Source organism: Solea senegalensis, linkage group LG8 (genome assembly GCF_019176455.1).
Source record: "Solea senegalensis isolate Sse05_10M linkage group LG8, IFAPA_SoseM_1, whole genome shotgun sequence".
Classification (NCBI taxonomy): domain Eukaryota; kingdom Metazoa; phylum Chordata; class Actinopteri; order Pleuronectiformes; family Soleidae; genus Solea; species Solea senegalensis.
Window position 1 is genome coordinate 9,400,046 of NC_058028.1, and position 27,373 is coordinate 9,427,418.

Here is a 27,373-nt window from a genome sequence, read left to right on the forward strand (position 1 = left end):
TGTATCTGCGACAAAAAATAAATAATGATGGATGGTAACAGGCAGTGGTCGCATGGTCGCTGCATCACGCCTAACTCTTATCCTGTGCCTGCAAACCCACAGAATGCAAGTGAATCTCTATATCAATAATAGATATGTAAAATGCTTTGAGCTTTTGTTTAGAGCTTAGTGGTGCATATGTCACTGAGCCACTGTCATATTTTATCTGTTGCTACAACAATCACATGTTGACACGGGGTCTGTTTTATCTGCAGTAATAATATGAGCCAATGACGAGTCAGACAGCCTCATAAAAGTTAAGCAGAGGCGTATGCTCAGCATGCTAAGTGTGCTTATTGTCATTGCTGCTGCCCATTTCCGGTTGCATTCATACTAAAATGAGTGTCTGACACAGTGTAGCGTTCCACACATGCGTACTTGATCTCACATTCCATTTTCTCACAGGAGCTCACCCCCAGCTGTGTGTCCTTGTGTTCTTTGTGTCCCTGATTGTCTTCTACGTTGTCCTTTCACAGACAAAAGTGCACAACACTAACTGGACTGGAAACTGGTGTGCGACAGAAAGCATGCGCACGCTTTCTTTACGGTCTCTGCAGTCACAAAATATGGAGGTGCTCATGTGTGTCTGCACAAGGGTCTGTGTGAGTCTGTGTCTGTTGGGAAAGGCTTGACATTTACTTATATTTGTGTTGATTCTATTTGAAACAGCCGCTGTCACATGTGAAGATCAGATTTTTATAAATCACACTGCACAGATTTGCACCTATTTACACAAGGACCTCTCCTTTGTTGTTATTTTGTCAAAGACACAAGAACCATTAGTCGTTGGTGTCTGTTGTGTTGTGTGCTTGTCCTGTTCGTGTGTTACACACCAGCTCATCCTCCCCGAGCACATCTTTCCTCTGTCCTTTATCTGTGTTGACGTGTGCCGTGCACATTCAAGTCCATCTGTGTGTGTCTGTGTGTGTGTGCGTGTGTGTTAGTTTAAGGGCGGTATTTGGATTCCTGGCCATTCTTCAATAAACTGGAGCTGTAGCATGCGATGATAAGAGCCCTCATGGTGCAAACACAGAATGGAAACGATAACTCCTTGCTCACATAGTTTCCATCAAGTGTGCACATATAGGCACAAGACAAGAGTTTTAAAGACTATCGAGTCGAAGAGCAACTACTTCCACCCCTAATGACTCTTTGCTTTGGGATTGCCATGATATTTGGTTCAGTTATCTTTGCTTTCCATTCGGATGAATTATAACAAGAAGCATGAGATTATGGATGTGATTTAGAGAATGACTCATTACAGGCTGAGATTACAGACCAAGGGTTTTTCATCATCACTATTACAGGAAATGAGATCTCTTGCTCTGAAACATGATCATGGTAATCTGCTACAACGCTGTTACTGTACATTACGTGGACCTTTGTTGTAAATATAAGCTACTGTTTGTCTATTATAGTGTTTAAGAGTGTTGCGGCTGTTTGTAGTGAGGTGTCAAAGCAGCTTCAAGTCTTATAAATCGTATGTAGTCTAAGATGTTCGGCTGTTGAGCAGCTACAGATGCCTAGCTGTTGAAAAACATGACCTTGAGTGGGAGTTAAGAGAATATTAAAGAGCTACTTTGTGTTTGTTGATACTGTGAATGGTGTGTCTGTGTGTGCATGTGTGTGCATGTGTGTGCATGTGTGTGTGTGTGTGTGTGCGGTTATTATTTGCCAAATTTATCACACGTTTGTTAGAGTTCACAATGTTCACGTAATTCCTCCAGAGGATTGTCCTTTGGTTTTTGCTAAAATTCACTTAGATACTGTGATGTTTGAAAGATGTGAGGGAGCTTAGATTTGAAGCAGATGCCAGAGTTGATTGATTTTTGTTGTCAGTTTTGACATAAACATGAGATGTGTGAGTGTTATCAATACCAGTGAGGAGATTTGTGTTTTTTTGACTGATGAAGTCATGCTTTTATTTCAGGAAAATTAGTTTCAGCAGTGGTTCCCAAACTGTTTATAAAGAGTCCACCTTTTAGAGATGACAAACCATCACAACCCAATTCACAATATAAAAAGACAAAAACAAATGTGTGCATAATTCAACATTGCTGACTGCTGTTAAAGTAATATCTAATATTGTTTTAAATGGGTACACCAGCCATATAAACCAATATACATACAGTTTATCTCTTACTGTATGTTTCATACATACCTGTTTTACACTAGAGGATTTTCATATTTGACTTGATTTTTAGAACATGGGAAACCACAGACACAACAAACTTTGTAACGTTGAACGTTTTAATCGTGAGAAAGCACAGACTAGATCCAGTCAAGACGCAGGACCAAACACACGGTGTTTATTCAAATGATTTCAGGGAGGAGATTCCAGGGATTTGGGTGAGTTGCGCGATTTAACGTGACTTCAGAATATAAACAGACATGGATGCAGACTGTCGGCGTCATCAGTTGATAGCGGTTGTGTGTGCAATGTTTTGTGCTGAGAAACGCAACAAAAACTGTGGATGAAGTCACGCCCCAGTCGCTGTTCAAGTCGTAAATATCAAACATGTTTAATACGACGTTTAAATCCTGTTAACCCCTCACACTACAGGATTATTGGGCCAGATAATCTGTTCAAATCAGCCTAAAATCTGGACTGAAATCTGGCCAATTATCCTCTAGTGTGGGGCAGGCTTTATGTATGTGTAATTTAATAATTATAAAGTGTTCTTGACATTCCACAGGAAAATGTGGGACATTATCAAATTGGAATGATTTCAAAAGTTGATTCAATTTCACACACACACACCATCATCATCTAGTGGAGGACCAAAGCAGGTTAACGTCACTGTTTTTCAGTGTTTGTACAGAATTTAAATGTAAACAATGTGTTATCAAACCACCTGAAATGACATTGACCTGCTTTGGTCCTCAGTAAAGCGCGTATGTGTTTGTATGTGCACAGTGCATCAGGCAGAGCTCCAAGAGCCGACACACGACGACACACTTTAGTGCATACCAAAGCAGGAGAACGTTTCACCACTCTGACTGCAGTTTATCCACATTATGCTCACAAAAGCAGCACTGGTTTAGCTGCAGTCCTCTCCCTCCCTTTCTCTCCTGCCTGCTGTTCTTTGTACATCATTTCTTAAATAAAGTTCAGTGGAGGTGACACAGGCTGGAGGGAATCTAAAGTCAGCAATGAACAGAAATGAAATACAAAACATAAAAGACTTGAGTATGACCAATTACTTTTTCTCAACAGGTTTCTTATAGTTCTGTCTTGTCTGATCCTGAGTGTCCTCTCTACCATTCACGAGTACCAAGGCCTGGCTCACACTACACTTTTCTGGGTGGTGAGTGTGAACATTTGATTAAAGTGAAACCTAAAACCTGGAATTAACCTTTTCCCCTCCTAATTGTCTCATTGTTAGATTGGAGATTGAGATTGAATGTTGAAGGGTTGAATGTGACCCGTCAAAGCTGCAAGCATTTGGAGATTATGTAACTGATAATTTGTGCAGCGAGAAAAAAAAACCCTGACAGTGTGATGTAAGTCTTGATTTGCTGTGAAATAAGCTTAGAAGACTTTGGGCTCACTTTAAAGGTCTGATCAGAGACTGACTCAGAGTGTCTCAGAGACTGAGAGTGGCTTGGTGCTGAAAACCTATAGTAATCAGTTGTATGGTGAGGTAACTCGGCCACCAACAGGTCAATAAGTTAACTTTGTCCTTTTAAGACGCGCATTTGTATTGACTGCTTTCTCACAGCTGATTGCATCTTCATTGAAATCTCCAGCAAAGAGCACAACTAACACCTTTTGGGTCTTCCAGCTGTCAATAGCTGTTTAATGTGAATTCTCAAGGCAATTCTTTACATTAAAACTTGGTGTGGATTTATTTACATTCTTAGAGTTTGGCTAGACCTTTAGTACCTATTCGGGTAAATCCCATCACAAGTGGATGCTTGTGACGCAGCAGAGCTTCAGTACCCTTAATGTAAATGACCCAATGGTTCATGAATTATGTGTCAAAAATGGTTAAGATTAGAAATAATCTAAATCTCATGAGGAAGAAAACGCAACATTTCCTGTGACGGCACCGTTTACATTGTAAATACAGCTTGTAGCCTTTTCTCCTTCTGCTATCTTCTTTCTTTCTGTGATTTTCTTTTGACCTTTATTTGTTATGCACTTGATTTAATCTTATTTTTGCCATTGACATATACAGTACATATATATTATGGTATAAAGACATATTTAGATATGAATTCAGCAACTGCAGGTGCGCACGTTTTCACATTTCCAAGCCTGGATAAATGGAGAGAGACTTGCATCAGGAAGGGCATGTGCTGTGAAATCTAGAAATATTCCCCTGTAGTGACCTTTTATCAGGAGCAGGTGAAACAAGAGGAATATATTTATATTTATGTTAGTGCTGTCAAACGATTCAAATATTTAATCGTGATTAATCGCATTCATGTCATAGTTAACTTGTGATTAATCGCAATTAATCGCACATTTTTATCTATTGTAAATGTCCCTTGATTTCTTTTTTGTCCCTTTATTTTTTTCTCATTTTAATGCTCTTATCAACATAGAAAAGTTTTTTTCTTATTGAGACAACATCTCTGTCACCCTGCATATTTTGAGTTATTCCTCTTATTGTGAGAGGCGCACAATAATAAGAGAGGCTGTGTATCACCCTGCAGTCCCGTGGTTTAATGTGTTGTTGCCGTAACGAGCTAATCCGAGCTAAAGGAGCTAGCGGTCTTCGGTGGTCTCCTTCCTACGGTTCGGGGGTTAGGGTTAGCTTGGTAACTAGGGATGCACCGATATGACTATTTCCGCCGATACCGATATCCGATATTAATATTGCTGCTATCGCCGATAACCGATATCTACCGATATCGATATATGTTTTTTAAAAAAAAAGTTTCTGAGATGATAAAAGTTTGTACAGAATGAAAATCATGCAAGCTGAATTTTTTAATGTCTTCCTTTATTTTCAAAACATGTTTTACCTCCAAATAACAAGGTCACATAAGACACAAGTAACCAACTACAAGTAAAGGTTTTTAGAAACCTTTACCACTTGTAGCAAGTGTGTAACTAAATTAAAGTACAGTTTAACTCCCTCAACTCACTAAACTCCTGTGAGAAAGTTTGGATCATAAATTACAAACATGAACATAAATAAAAATAATACCCTACCAAAGTTACTGTAACCGAGATAAGGGCGTCTATACTGGGTACGTAAATAAAGTCAACAACCCTTCCTCCCGGCAACAACAACCGCGCCACTTCCCTTCACAATAAAACTACACAACAGATATGAGAAACAATACCTGACAAGCTCTACTAAGAGCTGCCATAATAAAACATGTTAAAATACTTTATCAAACTTGCCAGTATTCATGGCAACCAGATATTTATTAAATTGCGAAACATCGGAAAAGTAGCGCCGACTTGGCAGGTTGTTGCGGGGTTCAATATGCGCTATCAACCGTCGGAACCCTCGGCTGGTCGTCAAGAACAATCATTTCCATTACCTTGATCGTTATTGCCCTGGCCAATGTCTTCCTTTGGTCGAGTCCCAGCTGCGCTGCTTTCTTTTTGTCTGCCGCTAATGTTACTAGCGTTAGCTTCCTGCCGTTGTTTGTGTACTTCAGGGTGACGGTTTTTCAAATGACATGATCAAATTTGTGGTACTGAATGACTTGACGCGGAACCCTCCTCGCATTACCTCGACTTTGCAAGTGTTGCATAATGCTTTTCGCGTATCTTCTATGACACCCTGAAAAATCGCCCACACCGCTGACTTTCTCTCTCCTCAACACACACACACACACACACACACCTCTTGTGCTGCACTTGCGTCACTGACGCTGTCATATGCCCAAACAAATGCCGCATGGCCTCCCCTTCCCGACACACATACACAAACTGCAATTAGACGGGTATAAACATCGGTTGTTAAAATCGGCGCAGTTACTCATTGGACCGATGCCGATATGTTAAAAAATGCCGAACATCGGCCGATAACAATATTAATGCCGATATATCGTGCATCCCTAACTGCATACGTCATTACTTGAATGTGGGGAGTGCGTCAAGAAATAATCCAGGCTGCGTTGGATACGGAGAGCCCGCTTGGAGACGGAGAAGCGCACAGCGCTCGCCATTCCACTCAAAACATAACGTTAGCCTGCTGCGCTCTGGGCGGCTCGCAAGCCCAAACAAGTGTGTGTTGCGTACCTGTTGTTTTGTTTCTGGTCTAGCTAGATCCGGTGTGGTGTTGTAGTTTTTCTCACGTTACTAGTTTTTGCAACAGAATGTGAAAAAAAAAACTACAAAGTTTGCTAGGCTAAAAAGAACGTTAATCTTCCGATCAAAAAATTGACACCCTTAAAATGGGTTTGCGTTAACGCCGTTAAAAACGCGTTAAACTGACAGCACTAGTTTATATACAACAGGGGTGTCAAACTCATTTTTGTTCAGGGGCCACATACAGCACAATTTGATCTCAAGGGGGCCGGACCAGTAAAAATAGTAAAATAATAGCATAATAACCTATGAACAACAAGAACCCCTTTGTTTTTTCTCCTTTGTTTTACATTTACTGAAGGATAATAACAAAACATGAACTTTCTTGAGAAATATAAGTGCAATTTCAACAATATCATGCCTAAATTTACTATTTACACAGCACACTGGATCTATAAAGGCACAAACATTTAGTCACGGGTATCTGGAGCATTTGACATTACGTTTAGATTAGTGTGAAATTTTAACAAATTCATCCTGTGGGCCGGATTGGACCCTCTGGCAGGCCAGTTCTGGCCCCCGGGCCGTATGTTTGACACCCCTGATATACAACATTAGAGTTTGGTCTTAAGGACATATGCAAAAATAATCATGTGAGACAAAAAAACCCAGGTCTCTGAATGCTCCCAAACAAAACTCTTGACAAGGCCACAAATATACAGCAGAGACATGAGAGTTAGTTGTTGGACCTGGATCAGATTCAAGCTTCAGAACGTTCAGACGAATTTGAAGAGGGCCTTTTCCAAACATATGTGTTGTTTTGCCTACATTTGATTATGTGGTTTGTTTTCAGAAGTATGATGAGGTGGTGCTTGCAGTCACAGTGTGCTGCAGCTTGGCAAGCGTCTGGAGGTCGCGTAATCAGGAGGGGGTCTTAAAGAGCTCAAAGCTAATATTGCCTATCTCTGTCAGAGGTTGCATAACAGGAAGTTTGAGATCGCAATTGAACTCTGAATTACACAAAGCCGCTGTAGTTGAGTGTTGTAATAAAAATCTAAAGCTAAAAAAGGTTTCATGTCAAACAAGTCCTTTAAATAATTACAGTAAAAATAATGATGCTTAATAAGTCATGCAGCTGACAGACAGAAATGCCTCATATGTGAACACATGTCGATAACCTTGTTTGTAAAACTGCATAATTAATCTGCAAGTAAACATATATTCATCATAATTTAAGCTGTCACAGCTTTTGCTGCTTTGAGGGTTGTTGTTGCTGCGACAAGCAACAATTTGTGAGGCTAATGTTGCTAAAACAACAAATCTAAAATCTCAGTTCTCGTTTCAAAAGTCATTTCATGGATTGATTGACCTAACAGCGGCCTCCCAAAAACAATTTAGGGACACATGATTTGGAGCTACACGGCTTTTTCTCCTGTAAACAATTTCAGGGTGTCCCACTGGTCTCAGAGTGCAAAGGCACCTCCTCTGAAATCAATAGTACAAGGGATAAGGTTAACCCCCAGGACAGCAGCTGCTGTACGTATCTGTGTGAGTGATGGGAGAGTCACTCAAGCTCAGACAAAAGAAAACCTCATGAAAGGATGAAAGGGACTTGCAGATATTCTTTGAGGACGAGAGCGTGCCTTATGCGACAAGATCACCTTGGCATGAGGATAATGGGATGAAATGGTCATGGCATTTCATGAGCCAGTGCGTCACAATCTCTAATTCGACCAGGTTACTTGGTTCACAGAGACTCAGGCTCCTCCTGTGTGAATAGACTTTTCATTAAAAAGGAAAAATGTGTACTTTGTGACCAAAAGCCAAAAACAATAGCACATTATAATCAAATTTATGGCACATTTGATGGTAAAAATGTTTCTGCCTCAAGTTCACATTCTGGAGCTATTTAATCTTCTTATTCTCCCGCACAGATAATGAATAATTAATATTTGCCAGGCAAATTAAACCGACTAAATCATTCATCTTTTCAATCCTTCCCAAAGGGAATATTTTGTACACTCTCTGGTTCAGAGATTTGCTGTGACCCTGCCTCTGTTTCCGATTCTCTCCACTCCGACCACAGAAGTATCCCCTTTTTTTGTTTTTGTTTCTTTCCTCCTGCACATTCAAGGTTAAGAGTGACCAGTCTTTCTGTTCTACACATGGAGATGCAGCACTGGCTGACAGTGTTGTGCGTTTGGCTTAATGCCTGGCAGTTTGCCCAGAAGATTCACATTCTCAAACGCATTTGTTTGCCCATGGGTCAAAATGACTTTGAGCCATTATGGTATTTGTTTATTTATCAAAGAATACCTTGCTACATTCCATTTCATTCTGCAAAGACATGCGGGCAACGTTAACTTGTTTTATTTGTGCTTTCAGTAACAAGACGCATCGACTTACTTACCGATGCAAATGGCATTATTGGAAAGGAAGGATGAACAAGTGTTGAAGATGGAGGGGTGACGAGGTCTGAGAGTTAATGGTTGCATGGAATGATGGCTGAGCATGAGGGGAGGAACCAAGGGTCAAATCCAGATTTATGTTTGGGTTAAGTTGAATCTGCTGTGGAGAGGAACGCGGGAAAATGAGACTCATCGCGGGAGCAATGACTGATTGAGATATCTGCGTTTTATTGTCCCCCTTGTGGTTCCTACAATAAGGGAGAGGTGGTGGGATGTAGAAATTGATATATAAGGAAGAGGAAGAGGTTCGGCACAGGCTGGATGACATTTATCTTATAATTTAATTATAAGAGAATTCAATCAGCATCATGATATACTACCAATTAACTAGCAACCACAGCAAAAGAGAGCAGTGAGCAAACAGTGCTTTAGCAGTGCTGTGTTTCTACGTAATAAAATTCTTGATAGGCCCATTTATCCTAATAATAGTCTTTCTGTTGCCATCTTCAACACTCCTTTTCAACAATGTCATTTGCATTGGTAAGTAAGTCAATGCTTTTTTAAACTTGTATTTTTCAATCTTAAAAGTTTAAGTTGACAGATCATTTTTAATTTGACCTGAACTCAAAATATCTTTAAAAAAAACATCACTATATAATAATGTAGAATTAACAATGAATTGCATTAATATGACTTAAAAGCCTGCATGATGTTAAGTGAGAAATTCTCAACACTCTAAGGCATATCCAGGTTTTATCTACTGTATCTAGATTTTAGATTTATGGACAACTAAAAAACACAAAGCTGATTTGAATCACATGTGATACGTAGGTGGTTTCAAATGTGATTCTGATCGGATTCTGATCGGTCGCTCAGATAGGATTTCAAAATGTCTTCCCCTGGAATTCCACTGAATGTGTATCCGTCGCGTCGTGTACATCATGGCATCAGAAGTGATGCACGCATTAGGGATGGGAACAACGCGTCTCTTTGAGTTTGTTGTCGATGCCCACGTGTCAAACAGCAGCAATGCAGAGGGTGGAAAATATTCTACACTGTACTTCTTCATTTTAGGCTCCAAAAACATGACTGTAATGTCCAATATTGACCAGCAAAGCAGCATAGTTTTTGTTCAAGACCACAAGCATGTCCACGTGTTTGGGAAGAAGGCGAGTGTGCGGAGTATATTCTCTATTAATCCCGCGGCAGAGAAAACTCTCTCCGCTGGCACGGATGTGGCACGGATGCAGATGCAGGTTTTTGAACCTTTAGCGTCCACCAGAGTGCAGGATCTTGACTGGGTGAGTTGCGGTCTTCATTTGTGTAGCACACTTTATGATATGTATTTGAATAGGCAATGTAATAACTTGAAAGACAAAATGCAATTCAACAAATACACATGTTGTCGCTGACAGGATTTTGTATGCATACTCTGTTAGACCTTTTGTGATATCTAGAAAATTCAAAAACTATGGACTTGGCGACCTGTCCAGGGTACGACCCTCATGTGGAGGATAAAGTGGTAGAAGACGGACGCATGGATACCGTAAAGCAGAGAAATAGAGCTTTGCGTCCATATAATTGTCATTACGGTAGCCCTCAGGACTTCTGTGGAACGACGCCTCATTATTAACACACCAGTAAACATGATTTAAACATGAAACTTATTTCATGTTACATCAGTGTGAATATAAGGCAGCTCTTTTCAACCTATCTCTATTCTGTCGCTTGCTTGATACACAGACTCATAAGTTCAAGTTCAAGTTCAAGGTTTTTATTTGCCATTTGTGCTTAAACAGACAGTCCAGGCACATTGGAAATCTTGTGCGGGTTCTACGAGTCAGTTGTAGGAGACAGAAACACACTTAAGTATAAATATAAATATAAAAGTATAAAAGTAGACCTCAAATTAAAGTCTATACAGAGTATAAAGTAAAAATAAAAAAATGTAGAAGATGTGGAAAAATAAAATAAAATAAATATATACAGATATACAGCAGATATGTTATGTTATATAACATAAACATATGACACATCTGTACCCAGACTGTTTTAAAATCACATTTGAACACCAGGTGTGAACAGTCACTTTTACTGCCATCCCCTCGTGGTGGGATCTCTGTCTTTTTACCAAGAAATTCTTAATTTGGTTCTTTTATGAAAAGAAACTCTCATGAGACAGCGCCGTGATAAGGTTGGGACAGACAGATGGACAACCTGCAGCCACAAACACCTGTTCTCTACCCGTCTTTGCTCTCATCCCATTTCTCCTTTTTCAAAAGACACTTTTCTTTTCAGCCTTGAAGAAGAAATCCTCAGTGGATAAATTTAGAAATGAAACACATTTCACTCTCGCTTTCAGAGCACAATTCAACATATTATTAATCCTTTTTTTTTTTTCCCACATTTCATAATGTGGGCTATTCACTGATGTGTGCATCCTGGTCTCTAATGAAGAAAACACCTCCAGCAATTCCCAGCAGAAAACATCTCTTGCTGTGCTGCACAGAGAAACCTCCTCTGTTCCCTGTTAGTTTGTTACTCCTATCATCCACAGCAAACACGTTATGCAATCATTAAAACTCTTTGAAATGCGATTGATTTGCTTTCAGAATACCTCGTTTGCATATGCTTGTCAATTATTAAGAGACACGTGGAAGTGATTGCATCACATGTCCACACTAGCTCATCGTATGTGGTGCCTGATTTTGTTTAAATCAATCTACACTGAAGGAGCAGCTGAGTGAAGCACACATGGAAACATTGAACTGTGAAGTTGTATTTGTCTGAGCTCCATGTTGGACACACATGCTGTTGTGGCTCATTTCTCTTATTGCCACATAAATTAAATCAATGAGTGGCTGTTATCAGCAATATAAGGGCTCAGGGGTAACTACATCCTGAATGTCTTACTTTTGCTTGCCTGCTTAATGTATGGATTATATTTAAGTGAATTCTTCATTATACAGTGACACGTGTATTGTAAAAAAATTCCAGTTTAATAATTGTGTTACCACACCTGCTTTCTGATTCATTTCCTCTCCCTGCTTTACACATAATCTGCCATAATATTCACTAGTTTCACATTAGATTATTCAGTTAGCCTTGATCCAGAATGATTTGCTTGTGTTTCTGGTCTTTTGCCGAAGCTTTGACACACACAAACTGTTTGTGTGTAAAGATTATGGCTTTCATCCTGAACCATTGTCTCCTGAGTGCACTCTGGATCATTTCTCACTATACTTAATGTGTTCCTAAAAATGTTTAGACATATTATTATTTTTCTACCAAAAATTGCATCTTTTAGCACAGTCTCCACTTGTAATGACAACCATTTTAAATGTGCAAAGGACAAAGTGTTGTCTGGTTTAAAGAAAATGTTCACACAGCTTTGTGGTTTAGTAACTTTGTTAAAAATACATACAAATATAATCCTATTTTCCAGAATACATTGTCACTCCTGATCTTGCAGGTCCATGCAGTAGCTAAATCAGTAATGAGACACTAATTAAACAGTAACAAATGGCAGCTCTCGTAATCCATAATGAATTTCAGTGGCATGATCAGATTTGTGCGAGAGGCTGCAGAACAGGTGGGCAACAACTGCATCTATAATTCAACAATATAGATTTTAATGCTGAAGCCTGAGCAGCTGGTCAGGTGTTCTCTCATTGAATTTCCAGCAACATTATTTATTTTTACTTTATTTTAGGATATTTTTTTTAATTGTCCCTCCTGTTCGTGTCATTTATTTGCCTGTCATGTTTGTGTCCTGGTTTCTCTGCCAGGAAATCATCCTCGTGGTGTTCTTCGGTGTGGAATATTTTGTCCGCCTCTGGTCAGCAGGCTGCCGCAGTAAATATGTTGGCATCTGGGGGCGACTGCGCTTTGCCAGGAAGCCGATATCTATTATAGGTGGGAACTCACGCCCCCCCCACCACCATGTGACATATGATACATACCCTGAGCTTCAACCCTGCATGAGATATCTCAAATTTAATGTGGAGCCCCCAGATGAATACTTCAATAATCATCCATGAATATTCCTCCATACATAGGAAGTAACCCTTCTCACCTCAGCTGATGTATGAAAACCAATGATAATCAATCTTAATCAAAGACTTGACCTCTACTTTATAATTGCTGCACTTTCTTGCTGTTCATTAATCATGTGCTGCTTATGTGTATTTACACTTCACATCTCGCTCTCTCCGTCTGCACAGATCTGATTGTAGTCGTTGCCTCAGTAGTTGTCTTGTCAGTGGGTTCTAAAGGACAGGTGTTTGCCACCTCTGCTGTAAGGTAAGACCCTTCTGTTCAGTTTAAGGATGACACTTGTCCAACAGGAATAACACCAGCTCCATGAACTGGATGAATTTCCCCCTGAAAGACACACACGTTTACCAAAACTACCTACCAAAAACTACGGCTTGACAGTTGGTTTTCTGTAAGCTGGACTATAATACCCATCAAACCTGGATGACCTCACCAACACTATTGAGGCTGAGGAAGGAGGAAACTGTGCAGCCAAGCTCGAGCAAAGTTTTCCCCGGAGAGTGGAAACAATTAGTGCAGTAAATGGTTTTGAAAAAAAGGATAGTAAACAATGACGTATGGGTTTGATGGTGTGGTGTCTTGGCTCCATTCAGGAACACAGTACGTATCTACTTGCATTTGGTCTGAGTGTAATGTAAGATCACTCTGGTTATTTTCCAGAGGGATTCGCTTCCTGCAGATCCTGCGTATGCTTCATGTTGACCGGCAGGGAGGAACCTGGCGTCTCCTGGGCTCTGTTGTCTTCATCCATCGGCAGGTACACAAACAGACTGAGCTTTAAAAGCCAGGCTGCTTATTATTATAGGTAAGCTGGAGGCTTTCTGTCAGGGGATTTCAGCCTCCGCTCATCATGTAGGGCATTATTTTTCATTACTACACTGAACAGAACAAAGCTTTCATATGGAAATACATACTGCTTAAAGAATACTCAGCAGAGAGGGGCACGTAAAGAGCCACTGTGCAATATGTGAGGTTTTTAGACTCAGGGCTGTGTCTTTGTGCAGTGGTATACCTCTGAACCACAGCACTAGCTGTGATTATCCCCAAAGGCCTCACTAGATGTCTTCAATGTCCATATGAAAAGATGAGTGCGATGAAGGCAAGCAGAGTGTCAGGGATTTTGCTCAAGCTGTGGTTCGGCCTCGGCTGATGACCATGCTGCTCTTGGCTGATGCTGATCATTAGTCACTTACCGCAGCTATTAAATAAGTGTCAGTGCACAGGGAAGTTGAAACTGTTTCATATTGGTGCTTATTCGTACGTGGTCAACATTCACTATGGGGTGTCATTCTGCATTAAATACCTCATTCACTTCAGGCAGGCGTCTACTGCCTCTACACTAGGAGGCAATATTCCCCCTTTCAGCTTGTTAGACATATCATGATAGAGGCCAAAACAACTTTAGTCTAACTGTTAGCATGTTGAGTGCCATTCCATGTCTGTCTGCAAAACATTAACTTTGAAATATTGACTTGTATATTACATTTGTCTCCGTGTCAGTCCAAGAATGCATCAGTCTGGATTTCACCTTGGTTTTCTCTGGTTTTCTCTTCATTTCTGTGTCTGTGTGCCAGTTTGAGTCTGATTCAACATCCTGTATGCAGTACAGTAGTTATTCAACTCCCAACTGCATTGTCTGGGCGTTTTAGTCCCACTTTGAGAAATTCAATTTAGTACAGTTTCAGTCAGAGTAACATGTAGACAACATGTCTTTTAAAAGCCCAGTCTTAGTCAAACTAACACAGTAATTTGATTTAGTCATGTTAACATACTGACAATGAAACTGAACCTCCCCTGAGAAGGTACTGGATATCCACTAGTAAATATCTTTACATCTTTTACATGTTATGTTAAAGTCCAATATGTAATGTGTGTGATTTGTTCGGATTATATATTTTTTTTAAATAACTCAACATTAATGTGGAATATATAAACTGATTAATCAGCCTTGGAACCTGCAGTCTAGTTTCTGCCCAGCAACAGAATAATATTTTACAATTTTATAAAATTCCTACTTTGAATTCATGTAATGTTTCCTCCATTAACGAACACCTGTGTTTCCCACAAATAGGACTGCTGCCAACTATTTGAGTGTTTAATTGTCTAATTATGCACTGCACTACAGCTGGTTTTGGATGGGCCTTAATAAGCCACACTGGTCACACAAATGCACAAATCCTTGTTCATGCTTCTCACTCTTCCCTTCTTGCACTGCAGTCTTTTTGGCCACAAACTGATAATAATGTATGTTCAGGAGCCACACAGTCCCAACAGCCCTCAGGGAAATGCAGTGTGTACTCTCAGGACTGTCAGTACAGTAGAGGTCAAATTGCTATTACCCAGCGAGACACTGTTGCACTTAGTGTTCCATGGTGATTAACTGACTGTTGTTGTTATGTCAGAATCACAGAACTTAAGTATTTTCTTCAGCCTTTGCCATGGAAGTCAGTGCATTTAGATTATTTATTATTTCTATTCATGTTCCTCGTGTTATGACGGGATGAATAGTGACTGAGAAGCATTCCGCTGCTTGTGCTCAGTTGGTCCTCATTTGCAGATGGGAAGCAAATGTCTCCTGAATGCGTTCGCTGGGTCACAGCAGTAGCAATAGCAGCAACACTTCCACTTCTACTAAATCTTTGGTTGTGACTTAATGGTGATGTACCTGAATGCATTAAAACATATTATTTCCAAAGAATTATTACTTGTGAGCAGTGATATTAGATGTAAGTGTAACAGGCTCTCTGCAATTTCCCTGTGGAATTTCACTCCTATCATTATTCAAGACCATGGTCTTTCATTTTGAGAGCATTATTTCTTCATTTCATGTTCAGAATCTGCAATGCCTCAAAACCCTGCACACTGTCTCAACAAGTGCCTGCTTGCATGTAAATGTGCTCTTCCCCTGTTTAAATGTTTGTCTGCACGTTTATGAATTGTTTATTTTTGACCCGGTTTTTTTTAAAGATTTATGCCACGAGTGGTATCAAACGGGGCCACCAAGTCAGAAAGTATTGAAAAAATGATTAAGGCATTGTTCATTGTTGTTCAGTGTTGTCTGATTCGTTCATAATAACCCAAATGTAGAATGATGTCAGGCTTTGCATTTCATTACCACATCCTTCTACCACAATGATGAGCAGCTACTAAGCTTGAAGTGAATGTGAATCCAGCAGAGAAGACAGAATACTTACAAAAAGATTAAAATCATCATGTCCACAGCACATGTACATGAATATTCACACTAATATGTCATGTTATTAGCAAACACACAGCCGCACTAGATGACACACACAGTGTCAAGTTATTAGTTTGTCCTTTATTTACTCTGCGGTCGTTGTTTTTTTGCATTTGTGTTTCAGGAGCTGATCACTACCTTATACATTGGCTTCCTGAGCCTGATCTTCTCCTCATACTTTGTCTACCTAGCAGAGAAAGACGCAGTTGATAGCAACGGCTCTCTTGAGTTTGGAAACTACGCAGATGCTCTGTGGTGGGGAGTGGTGAGAATGTTTTTATTATGATTATGAAATTAAGTTTGTTTATAATCGCATGACATAAGTTCCAGTAAGAGAATTTGATTCGGCTATTAATATAATTTAATAATAACACTGAATTGACTGCCTTATGTTTCAAAGGAAATTATATTTACCCTAATTTTCTGTCTCTGCAAATGTAAACTTATTACAGTTTATATATAAACTATAAAAGCAAGGGAACTTACTAGAGATTCACCAATACCACTTTTATCTGATTTATCTACTTTGACTGTGAACAAAATACAATATTAGATACTGTTTCTGCTGTTTATACATTTACAATCCCCTCACAAATTTCCTTTATTTTTGATGTTCACTCAAAACAAATTATAAATATAAGAGAAGAGCTCAATATTTCACCTCTTATTTCCAAGTTTTTACTTTGGGATAAGAAGAATTTTAGGTGTGCAACAGTGTAGTAACAGAATTAACAGTAAATACTTATTATTTGGTGTCAAGTCTTTGCTGTTTTATCAAATAACTTCTTTTCTTGACAGTCGAGCAGAGCACAGGTTGCAGTCTGCTCTACTTTTGTCCAATATCCAAACAGCTGAAATTGTGACACATCCACTTATTGCCGCACACCTGGTCAGCTCACTTGAAGATACTTAAAGTGGTATCAGGTGCAGCAGTATCTGACTAGTATTTCGAGTACAAGAGGGCAGCATCGCACCCCATATTGGCATCGGTATCAGTGCATTCCTAAAAGTTATCATTTGCTTCCATGACAAAAATATAGACAAGGGCATTAACATGTTGGACAACAGATAAAGAAAGAAAACACAAGTATTCACACTTCTCCGCATGTCAAAATAGGATTTAAATTGACGGAAAGCTCCTGCACTGCAGAATTTTAAATATGTGAGTTGACAGATTTAAAACTAACTGTTTCTGAGACCGACATAAGTCCAGAGCTGTGCAAAGCTGATCTATCGTTAAAAAGTCCTTTTACATTCCCAGAAAGTTGATCAAGAATGGCTTTGTAGAGTAATAAAATGCACGACCACTGACTGCTGCTCAACTTTATTACACAGTTAAAAGTGATGTGTTCTCTAAGGCCATCCACATTTATGAGGATAGCATAGCCTGCAACAGATTTAAGCGGTGAGGCAGCCGCATTCCTATTAACTACATTTCCATATTCCATAACAGAAAGACATGTTAATCAAATAAGTTACCTTCTGCACCAAAACGACATGCCTTACTTCTATATTTAAATTTAAAACTTTTCATGTCATGAACCAGTATTTATGAAAAGATACTTCTTTGTAATCTTTGAAATATTGTTTTTGTAGCATTGCCATCTTGCCAAAAGGATGGTTTTGCCTAAAACATTGATTTGTTGTATTTGGCAAGTAAAAGGTCAACTATAGACTGTAGTTTCTCTGTGTTGTTGTTATCGTAGGAGTTGTGTCAAAACCCTTGTGCGCATCAAGTGGGCTGCAAATACAATCACCAAATACAACAAGTGTAGGGCAAAAGGGATGGAAATGTATTTTCAGACAGTAAGTCACCACCCACTCTGCTTCTCGCAAACTTCAGGGGATATGATATTAAAAGACACATGCAAACACACATACACTGCAGAGTCAATGCAACTTTCCTGAAATCAATTTAAGTTTCCAGCATTGCAAAGTAGGAAAAACCACATATTCTTACTGTCTACAGTATAAGTGTATGGAGATGTAAATGGGTCAGTTGAGGTTGCATTATGGTAACCATATTAGTATTTGTCTGTCAAGTCTGAGGCCTAAAATAATTTACATGTCAAGAACACTCATCAGTAATAATATGCATATTACTCTCTTACATTGTCCTCCTGGACAGTACCTTCAAGTCTTTGGTGACCAGATTTTTCCTGCAGTGGCATCACAACATTCAGTCTTGGTTGAGAAGGAAATGTCTCAACAACTGCTGAAAGATTAGGATTACCGTGGACTTTGGCTTTGACATTCACACTGTCTTCCATATTTATTTCTGTGTAAATGATGTGTATTTACGGGTATTGTGCCGAGATTTAGCTCCAAGTACAACTGTGCCTCACGCAGCATGGAGGATCTACAAACAAGGTTTACAGGTTTACTGATCAATAAATACTTGAAAGGTCTAAGGATAGACTTTTCTGTTGATAATTTGTCCCAATGACAAATATTTTGAAGACAATTCTTGTAACGACCAAACCCAGCCGCCGCTTGTTTTAACATAAAGTGCCAGAATAAAGCTTCTTTTACCAATTCACTTTTTTTTTTTAAAGGTGACAGTGACTACCATTGGCTATGGAGACAAAGTGCCACAAACCTGGATTGGAAAGACCATTGCATCCTGTTTCTCAGTCTTTGCCATTTCTTTCTTTGCTCTGCCCGCAGTAAGTACAACGAAACATCACTGAACTGCAACATGGTCTACTTCAGGCTGAGGCTCTTACATCTGCTCAGTGTTGTGTGTTGTGTTCAAATAATCAATCCTTCTCTAAAGTTTTCGGCATAGTAATAGCTGTTCCTAACATTGCGTGAGCATGGTTCATGTAGGTTGCCAGATTTGACAAATTACATCAGAATCAGAATACTTTTATTATCCCGAAGGTTTTTTTTGTTACAGTTGCTCCATATCAGACTCAGTAAGTACCAGAAAAAAAGAGCACACAAGTTAAAATTTTAAAAAATCAAAAAAAAAGAATCAAGATTAAATAAAAATAGCACAAAGCATAAAAAAACATGAATCGATACTGTACTTAAACCTGGTATTACACAGTGTTCATGCACAGACACATACACCACCGTCTGTTTTATTTATTTAATTATTTATTTTAAACGTTAAACCTATTTGGTTCATTTTAGAATTTCAGCAACAGGAAGAGACCTGGGTTCCCCACCCGGTCGGAACAGGGTCTTTCTACATGGGGTTTGCATGTTCTCCCTGTGTGTGTGTGTGTGTGTGGGTTTCCTCCCACAGTCCAAAAACAGGCACATTTGGGGATTAGGAAAATTGGACAGCCTAAGTTGACTGTAGGTGTGAGTGTGAAAGTGAATGGTTGTTTGTCTCTATATGTGACCTGACCACGGTGTACACTGCCTTTCGCCCTATGTCAGCTGGGATTAGCACCAGCACCCCCCACAACCCTCATGTGGAGGATAAAGTGATAGAAGAGTGAGTGAGTGAAATGTGCTGCTATGTTTCCTCAATACATTTCCTACATACAATATTGTGCAGAAGTCTTAGGTATTACATTTATTGTTTTCCCAATACTATAATGACAGTACAGTGTAATTATTTCTCAGTTTCTTTATTGGAACACATTCAGGAAATACTGGAAACATGTAACCTGACTCTCTTAAGACTGCAGTGAAACCCTAATTAAAGTTATTGGTAATCTGTGTTTGTCCTGCTATTTTTCTACATTTAATGTCGACAAATATCTGCTGAGAAAAAGGTCTATTACACCATATGTATGCTTATGATTCCAATCCAATTGCCAGTGATCAAAGCAATATAATATATATATATTATATCCTTATAACTTGATATATGGACAAGATTAACAGTAGTAACAGTAAATGATTAACAGTTGTAAATGTGAAGCAATGTACTTTTGTTCTGTATTCATAACAGAGTGTATTCATTTTAACAGAGTCAATTAGTGATGATTCAGAAAAGCAAGACACCACTTTACATTTCAATGTTGTTGAACACTGTATATGTTTTGTTAAGTAATTAACATCTCATTAAACTTCTGTGACTAGGCAAATGTTTCAACATGAAGGAGCACATTATTCCTCAATTCATTTTGGTTAACTCTGTGTGTATTTTTGTCTTTCCGATCATGCTGCCACCTGAGCATCGTTAAATCTGAATTAATGAGCAGAAAATGTGCTGTGCTGCTTCACTTAGGGAATCCTGGGCTCAGGCTTCGCCTTGAAAGTGCAGCAGAAGCAAAGACAGAAACACTTCAATAGACAGATCCCTGCAGCTGCCTGTCTCATTCAGGTATTCAACCAAAAAAATGAAAAATACAAAAAATATAGAACCAGAATACAGCATGGGTACAGCACCGTCTCAGAGCCCCATTATTGAGATCCATCATTTTACCGTATGTAACCTGTGTCTTCTTTCTTGCATGGCAGATGTGTTGGCATGAAATGTGTCCTTTCCAACTAAGACATTTTCTATTTTTCTGCACCCTCAGACATCATGGCGATGTTGTGCAATTGAGAACTATGAGTCGGCTACATTCAAGATGTTTTTGAGGAAAAGATCCAACATCCCTGCCTCCACTTTGTCCACCCCCAAGACTAAGAAATCGGTTTGTGATAACTGAGATGATTCCCTTTTTTATTCTACCCTCATTGAAATAAGTCAAAAGGTCAATGTTTTACAGTCCACAGTACTGTGTATGCTGGCAGTGTTGGTGTAAATAATATGTTGAAAAAAATGGGAAAAGAAATTACTATTGACCGTTATTTACATGATTATTTAACATTTTGTTTTCAACACAAGGTGAACATAGTTGTTTACGTTCAGATGTCAAACAAACAGCCTCAGTGTGTTCCTCCACAGAAACAGATATTTCCTGTGAGCTGAGATGTTTGCATTTCTTGGGCAGGTGAAGATAAGGAGGAAGATGAAGAGCTCTGACAAGGACAATGGTCTGACTTCTCCCACAGTTCCCAGCATCACCTTTGACTCTGTGTTTGACAGTGGGAAGGAGCTCAGTTCAGATGTTTACAGCACTGTGGGAACAGGTACTGCAAAACTTTACAGTATGTTTTACATAAAACTTTTTTTATTGCAAGGCATATATTGTATAACAACAAACTTCTCCACTGCAGGGCCCAAAAATCCAAATGGTCTCTTCATGCAAAATATAACACAAACCGTGACTTGCGTTACGCTAAAAAGGAGTAGTGAGGACAGTGTGTATCTCAGTTTTTATTAGTTTGGCAACAGCTCCGTGATTTGGACTCACTTTGCTAATAAGGAGCCACTTCTGGGAATCTGGTTTTCTGCTGATACAAATATATTGAGCACTCACTTTTTCTGTATACTCACTATTGGGTTCCTTGTCATCATTTGGGCTCACTATGACACTGTTTTAGCACGAAATCTCACTGTGTCACTGGTGATGCACATAAGCAGAGAGAGAAATGACTAATGCAGCACAGGCAGCAAACCACACATTCAGCAATGATACAATAAAAAAAAAAAAGGATGTTTGATATTAACTTCAGTTGTAGGATTGGAGCCACAGGAGGGGGGACAGCATGAAGTCTAAACATTAAAGATGGATGAGCACACTGCAGCAATAAAACATGAGTTTGCATTTGTGCGTGTAAACTCCAGTAGTGCTCTGCTGAATCCACAAAAGTCAACACACAACATGTTGTGTATTATTGGCTCAATAATAAAGAGCTGAGAAGGATGTAAAGAGGATATTTGAATCTTAAATAATGTAATGTGTTGTAAAATGAACTTTTAAAGGCTCAAGATTGAATGTTTGACCGGCACCACGTCAGTTTTTGAAACTGGAAATATCATGAAGGCAGCTCTCAGTCACACTGGTGTCCACACATGTGTGTCATGCTTTATCTATTTTTCAAAATGTACAAATCATCTAAACTGACCATAGAGGTGAATGTGAGAATGGATGCTTGTCTGTCTCTGTGTACCCCACCTTTTGCCCTATGTCAGCTGGGATATGCCCTCGTGTGGAGGATAAATCGCTAGAATATGAATGTGTACTAATGAAGAAGACCTGCAAACTAGCAATTGAGAACTTCACAGTTTTTTCATTTGCCACCAGGCTTTGGCCAGTATTGATGCTACTTTTTCAAACAGTTCATCTCACTTCCAAAACTCCTTTTCACCAACAAAACACATTTACATATCTTGGAATAAGCTCATTCATCCACAACACTGGCAACAGCTCTCATTCAGGGAGCAAACACTGTCACTCTGAGCACACTGAACTACAAAATACTGACAACAGAGAGTTTTACATAAAAGACATTTTATTGAAGTTTGAATGATATTTCCCAGATAAGCTTGTATTTTATTATAGAAAAATGTGTTAGCATTTGAATGTGCAGTAACTGTGGTTACAATTAATGAATTTTGAGTGAAAGCAATGAAAAGTGATTCACAGTTTGCTTCACGTAGAATTTCGCTGTGAAGGGTTTTGACTATGTGCTTGTTAGCTATTGAAAAAGATAAAATGGAAGATAGGCTGATTTCCCCATAGACCACATAGACCAATGTGAAACCTAGCATCCAGTAGGCTTCACTTTTCAAAGTCCGTTTTCATGTCTATGGTTTGTGACCATGAAACATGTTGGATAGGGACCGACAGATAAACGTCATGATTTTATGCTTTTGAGTATTGTGGCTTTTGTGTAGGAAATGTTGTCTCTGTAAGTTGGACAAATGATCCATGACATCAGAACTATTTAAACTGTTTGGAGAAAAGCTTAACTGACATTTGTCGTGTATGTCTGTCCTTCAATTTTTTGTGTCCCTTATTCAGGGCTTCACATTAATTTGTAAAGCTTTTTGAAAGGATTCATGTGAATAAAATAAAAACACTGTCACTATTATGTTTACCAATGCTGCACAGAGGGCATTAATGGATACTCTGTTCAAAGCAGATGAATGACATGATGTACTTGAATACAGACTCTTGCAAAATGAGACAAATATGAATGCTTTCATTGTGCACAAACAACATAACCACCTAATTTGAGCATATACCCCCCTTCGCTGTAGTTTACAGTCACGTACTATTAATCTACACGTGTATAACCTGAAAAGCTGACTAGCTCCATGAATGCCATGCAGTGGTTTTGCTTTGCACTTGCTCATCATCAGCAGCCACATATACTGTAATTTGCCCACACATGTGCATGTCTGATCACGTTCAGTGAAAATTGAGGTTTTTGAGGTGAAAACGTGAGTTTTTTCAGTTGGTTCAACATATTCCATGGTCACAAACCATAGACATACAACTGGACTTTGAAAAGTGAAGCCTATAGGATTCTAGGTTTCACGTTGGTCTATGTGGTCTATGGGGAAATCAGCCTACTACATTTGGCTGAGGGGTTACGTTGTTTTTCTAACGCTAACTGTCAAAACTATTCACAGCAAAACAGAATTCTATGTGAATCACTTTTCATTGCATTCATTCATTGACCACAGTTAGTGCACATTTAAATGCTAACACACTTTTCTATAGTAAAATACAAGTTTATCTGAGAAATATTATTCAAACTTTGATGTAAAACTCTCTGTTGTTAGCATTTTGCAGTTCCGTGTGCTCAGAGCGACAGTGTTTGCTTCCTGAATGAGAGCTGACGAATGAGCTTATTTTAAGATATGTAAATGTGTTTTGTTGGTGTCTTCTTATTTGAAGCGAAATAGATTCTCCATGTTGTAGCTCTGCACATCTAACATCCACATCATACTGCTTTCAACTATGAATCATTTAACTAGATTCCCACATTGCAATGTCAGCTAACATTAAGTTCTGAAATTATTTGAATAAAAATATAACCCGAGCCTTTGAAATTCAGTCACATAAATGTAAGAATCTAGGTTTAGACTACACAGAAACTGTAAATCAAGTCAGTTACAGCAGCGGTGAAAAGCGATTTTACAGTACTATTAAGGGTCCTGCAGATTGGGTGATTTAGATTAAGATTAGGTTTAAACATTAAGTATTTTAAGATCTACATAAAAGCAAAGATTATCAGACACCAGTAATTAAATTAACTTGATGAACTCTTGATGAACTCTTTTATTTTTGCCCCTCAATTTTATCTTTATCTAAATTGCCCATATGTCTTTGCTTGTGTCTCTTTGCTGTCTGGTCCAGCAGGATCCCACTCTCTGGGAGGATGTGGTGAGCTGCTGTTAGTGTCCATGTCCTGCACATGTCCTCATAGCACACTCACTCTCCTGTCTTACTCTCAACTATAAATGTACCTGTAGACTCACTTTTGGCCTTGACAGTCACTAATTCACTAAATAAACTTGCAGTGAATAACATCACAGTTGTTATTATGGACACTATTTGATGTCATCATCGTTGCTGTGTTTCTCTTCATGTGTGCTTCAGATCACCAGCAGTCTTGGACGTCTCTATCTTCCCTTCAGTTCAGCTCTCCTCCTCCAGGTAACCTCCATGCTCTTGTCTTCCTCCCCAGAGGGAGAGAGAGCAGGCTGACTGGGTCAGATGAAGAGCAAACTTTAAAGTTTCAAGGATTTGAAGTGCTGGTACTTGGAGTAGAAATGTCCAAGATGGTATTTGTCATAGAAAGAATGTTTTTATAATAGTTACTTGAGTTTAAAGCTGTTGCTAAACAACAATTCCTCCTTAGATCCATATGTGTGGTGGAGCATGAAATTGATAGATAAGTTCTTCAATCAGTTAACCTGTCAGCACACGTAATAGAAATGATAATACAGAAAATATAAACTGTGTAAACAGCACTTTTCAAAGTAGAGTTCCAAAGCGATTCACATGGATAAAACTGAATTTAGTGCGACTGAATTAAAGGTCAAGGAATAATTCTAAAGAATAATACAATAAAACATTAAAAACAATGAGAATCATATAACAGAAAACACAAACTTGATAAAGAATATGTTTTTACAAAAGTGATTTAATAGATTTAGCATCTGCTCTACCTTCAAAACAGTGTATCTGCAGTTTCAATTATCAATACAGATATATGAACATTTGCTGCTATGTTTAGTGTGTGACGACGGAATTGAAAAGGTCAAAATTGAATGCTTTTTTTTTGAGAATGACACTCAAATCTGACTATGGCATGTGCAAGACTTGGCTGTTGCCACTCAAATGTGTGTTAGTTTTTTCTTTTCTCAAAATGAAATGCTCAGGTTTCTCAGAAGAAGAAAAGAACATATTGCAAATAAAGCCAATAATCCTTTCCTCATAGATCCATGCCTTTTATATCAACATGTGTGATTCAAGAACTTGATATTATTACCCTTCTTCATCACTGGCCAGATAACTGTGGCTGTGAACTCAGATGTGTTTTCCTATCTGAAAATGATATGTCATACACCAAATCTGAGCCATGGACGGACACAATTACTGGTCACTCAAGGTCACAAAGCTCCCACAGTGAGGAAGCCATCAAATCAGTGGGGATTTTCAGAAGCCATTCTTAATGCATTTCAGACATTTATTGTGATTTGTATGTGCCCATGCTAATAATAAATAAGCTTGTTGTGTATGTGTGTGTGTGTGTGTGAGTTCCATGTATGACTCATGTTGTGGGGACCTACATCTGTTTACACGGTCACATTATGGGGGCTTGTCTTCCTTATGAAGACAAAAAGCAAGTTCCCATTAAGTCTGTGTAATTTCTTCTGCAGTCATGTAAACCAGACTCTCTCTCTCTTTGTGTGCATGTGTGTGTGAACATCAGTAAAAAGAAACCCTGGCCTTTTGGATGTCCAGTCCCCTGACCCCCTCCAGAGGAATTGTAGCTTTGCAGACGACCTGGAACTGGAGTCAGAACGAGACAGTGAGCTGACCCCTGTCACCTCTGTGTCACAGTGAGTTCACTGCACCTCTGCCATCTCTCTTCATATGTGACTTCACGGAGTGTGTTAGAGAATGTAAGAATTTTTAATTCACCTTTGTTATGTGCAACACCCCAGAATGCTCCTAATGATGATCTATCAGTGAGGAAAACACTTGTAGAGACATTTGCACAATGAGAGAATGACAATAATATGAAGAGAATGACTGTTGAGTAGCTGCAGTGTAATGTACGGGTACAGTAGTGAAACAAATGGAATAGTAGTTTCGCCCCATGAGACTATCTTTCTGTGGGTTAATGATGCAGAGTAGGAACTGCATGCAGCAGCATTGTTGGCAAAGATCACTCTGTGCTCTGCTTGCTCCAATATATGCAACCAGCTGTTCTCACAGAGCAAAACCACAATGAATCCCATGCTAAATCGAGCCATTATGTGTTACCACTGCAGTTGTTAGCCATAGCAAGAGAATAGAACATTTAAGGAGCCTGACAAATGTGCTGCCAAAGACAAGGCTTCTGTAAAATGAACATCTGAAAAGTCATCATACCATGTAGTTTAATCAAAGAAGTCACTCAAACTGTCAAAGAGCCATTTTTGTCATGCTTTAGGAGCAACAGCAAAGGTTTTACTGATCACATTAACAAGAGCTCTGTTCAGTTCTTGTATTCGGGGCAATGTGACAGTGAGCCAGCAAACACGATGCACCTAAATGCACCTAAAACTGAAGAAGCTAAATGGCATCATTAAAGTAATTATTCTCCTGTGAGTAGCTGCTAGTGCAAACGGCCCAAACACACAGCTGTGTGTATCTCATGTTCAAAGCCTCATGTGTCCATTTGTCATCTGAATTCCAGTTCAGCAACACTCACAACTGCGGGTAAATGAAATCAGCCATTTAAATAAGTTTTAAGTTTTGTGAACGTATTTTATCAATGGTGTAGTATGTTATGGAAATCACTAACATAAGAGTAATTCCACTGAACTTAATGACCTCATGAGTCTTGTTGCCGTCATGAAGATGCCAGTCCAGTGGCCTAAGGAAGGTAACATGAAAACAATGCGTAACTTAAAAACTATCCCTCTGTATTTTACTATAATTGTCTTTTAGCTAATGCTTTATTGTCAAAATCATTGGAATCCCTGAAAGAAAGTGACTAACCTTATTTTAAAATGATTACAGCTTTAAGGTAGAGTTGGCGTTAAACATTTTCTCATACTGTGTTAGAAGTAAGTACATTTCTCCTTTCAAACATCACTTTTAGTGGAATTGAACAACTGTCATAAGAGTTTAAAGAATGAACCCGTGTCCCTCTATTTGCCACTCTGTCTATTTCTGGTTTTATCACCACCACATAAACACATGCATCACATTCTGGGTGGAAAATGGATTTCTGTAATAGCTCGCTGAGCACATTATTGATATTTCATGATGAATGCTCTGAAAGGTGCTTTTAAAAAACAGCCACTTGCATTGCTTGTGAAAAGTTTATTGTGAGACATCTCTAATTCACCCAACGAGATATGATAAAGACCTCACTGCCCACTGCAACACA

At 38.9% G+C, this 27,373-nt stretch overlaps 1 protein-coding gene across 1 annotated transcript; it reads left to right on the forward strand.

The window, feature by feature from the left end:
• Positions 1–1,745: 1,745 nt before the first annotated feature.
• Positions 1,746–25,836, forward strand: LOC122773538 (potassium voltage-gated channel subfamily KQT member 1-like). The gene is made up of 13 exons (XM_044032298.1): positions 1,746–1,753; positions 3,257–3,347; positions 12,453–12,579; positions 12,888–12,966; positions 13,381–13,477; positions 16,083–16,223; positions 18,514–18,624; positions 20,148–20,243; positions 20,443–20,559; positions 20,860–20,998; positions 24,124–24,147; positions 24,364–24,420; positions 25,703–25,836. The coding sequence occupies exons 1-13, from the start codon at positions 1,746–1,748 to the stop codon at positions 25,834–25,836; spliced, it is 1,221 nt and encodes a 406-aa protein (XP_043888233.1).
• Positions 25,837–27,373: the final 1,537 nt, after the last annotated feature.

What these genes read in the sequence shown, in the direction of transcription:
- LOC122773538 (XM_044032298.1), top strand. An exon ending in CTTTCTTTGCTCTGCCCGCA is followed by an intron (nt 18,625 to 20,147) that starts GTAAGTACAACG and finishes TGCTTCACTTAG; the next exon opens with GGAATCCTGGGCTCAGGCTT. An exon ending in GTTCAGCTCTCCTCCTCCAG is followed by an intron (nt 24,421 to 25,702) that starts GTAACCTCCATG and finishes TGTGAACATCAG; the next exon opens with TAAAAAGAAACCCTGGCCTT.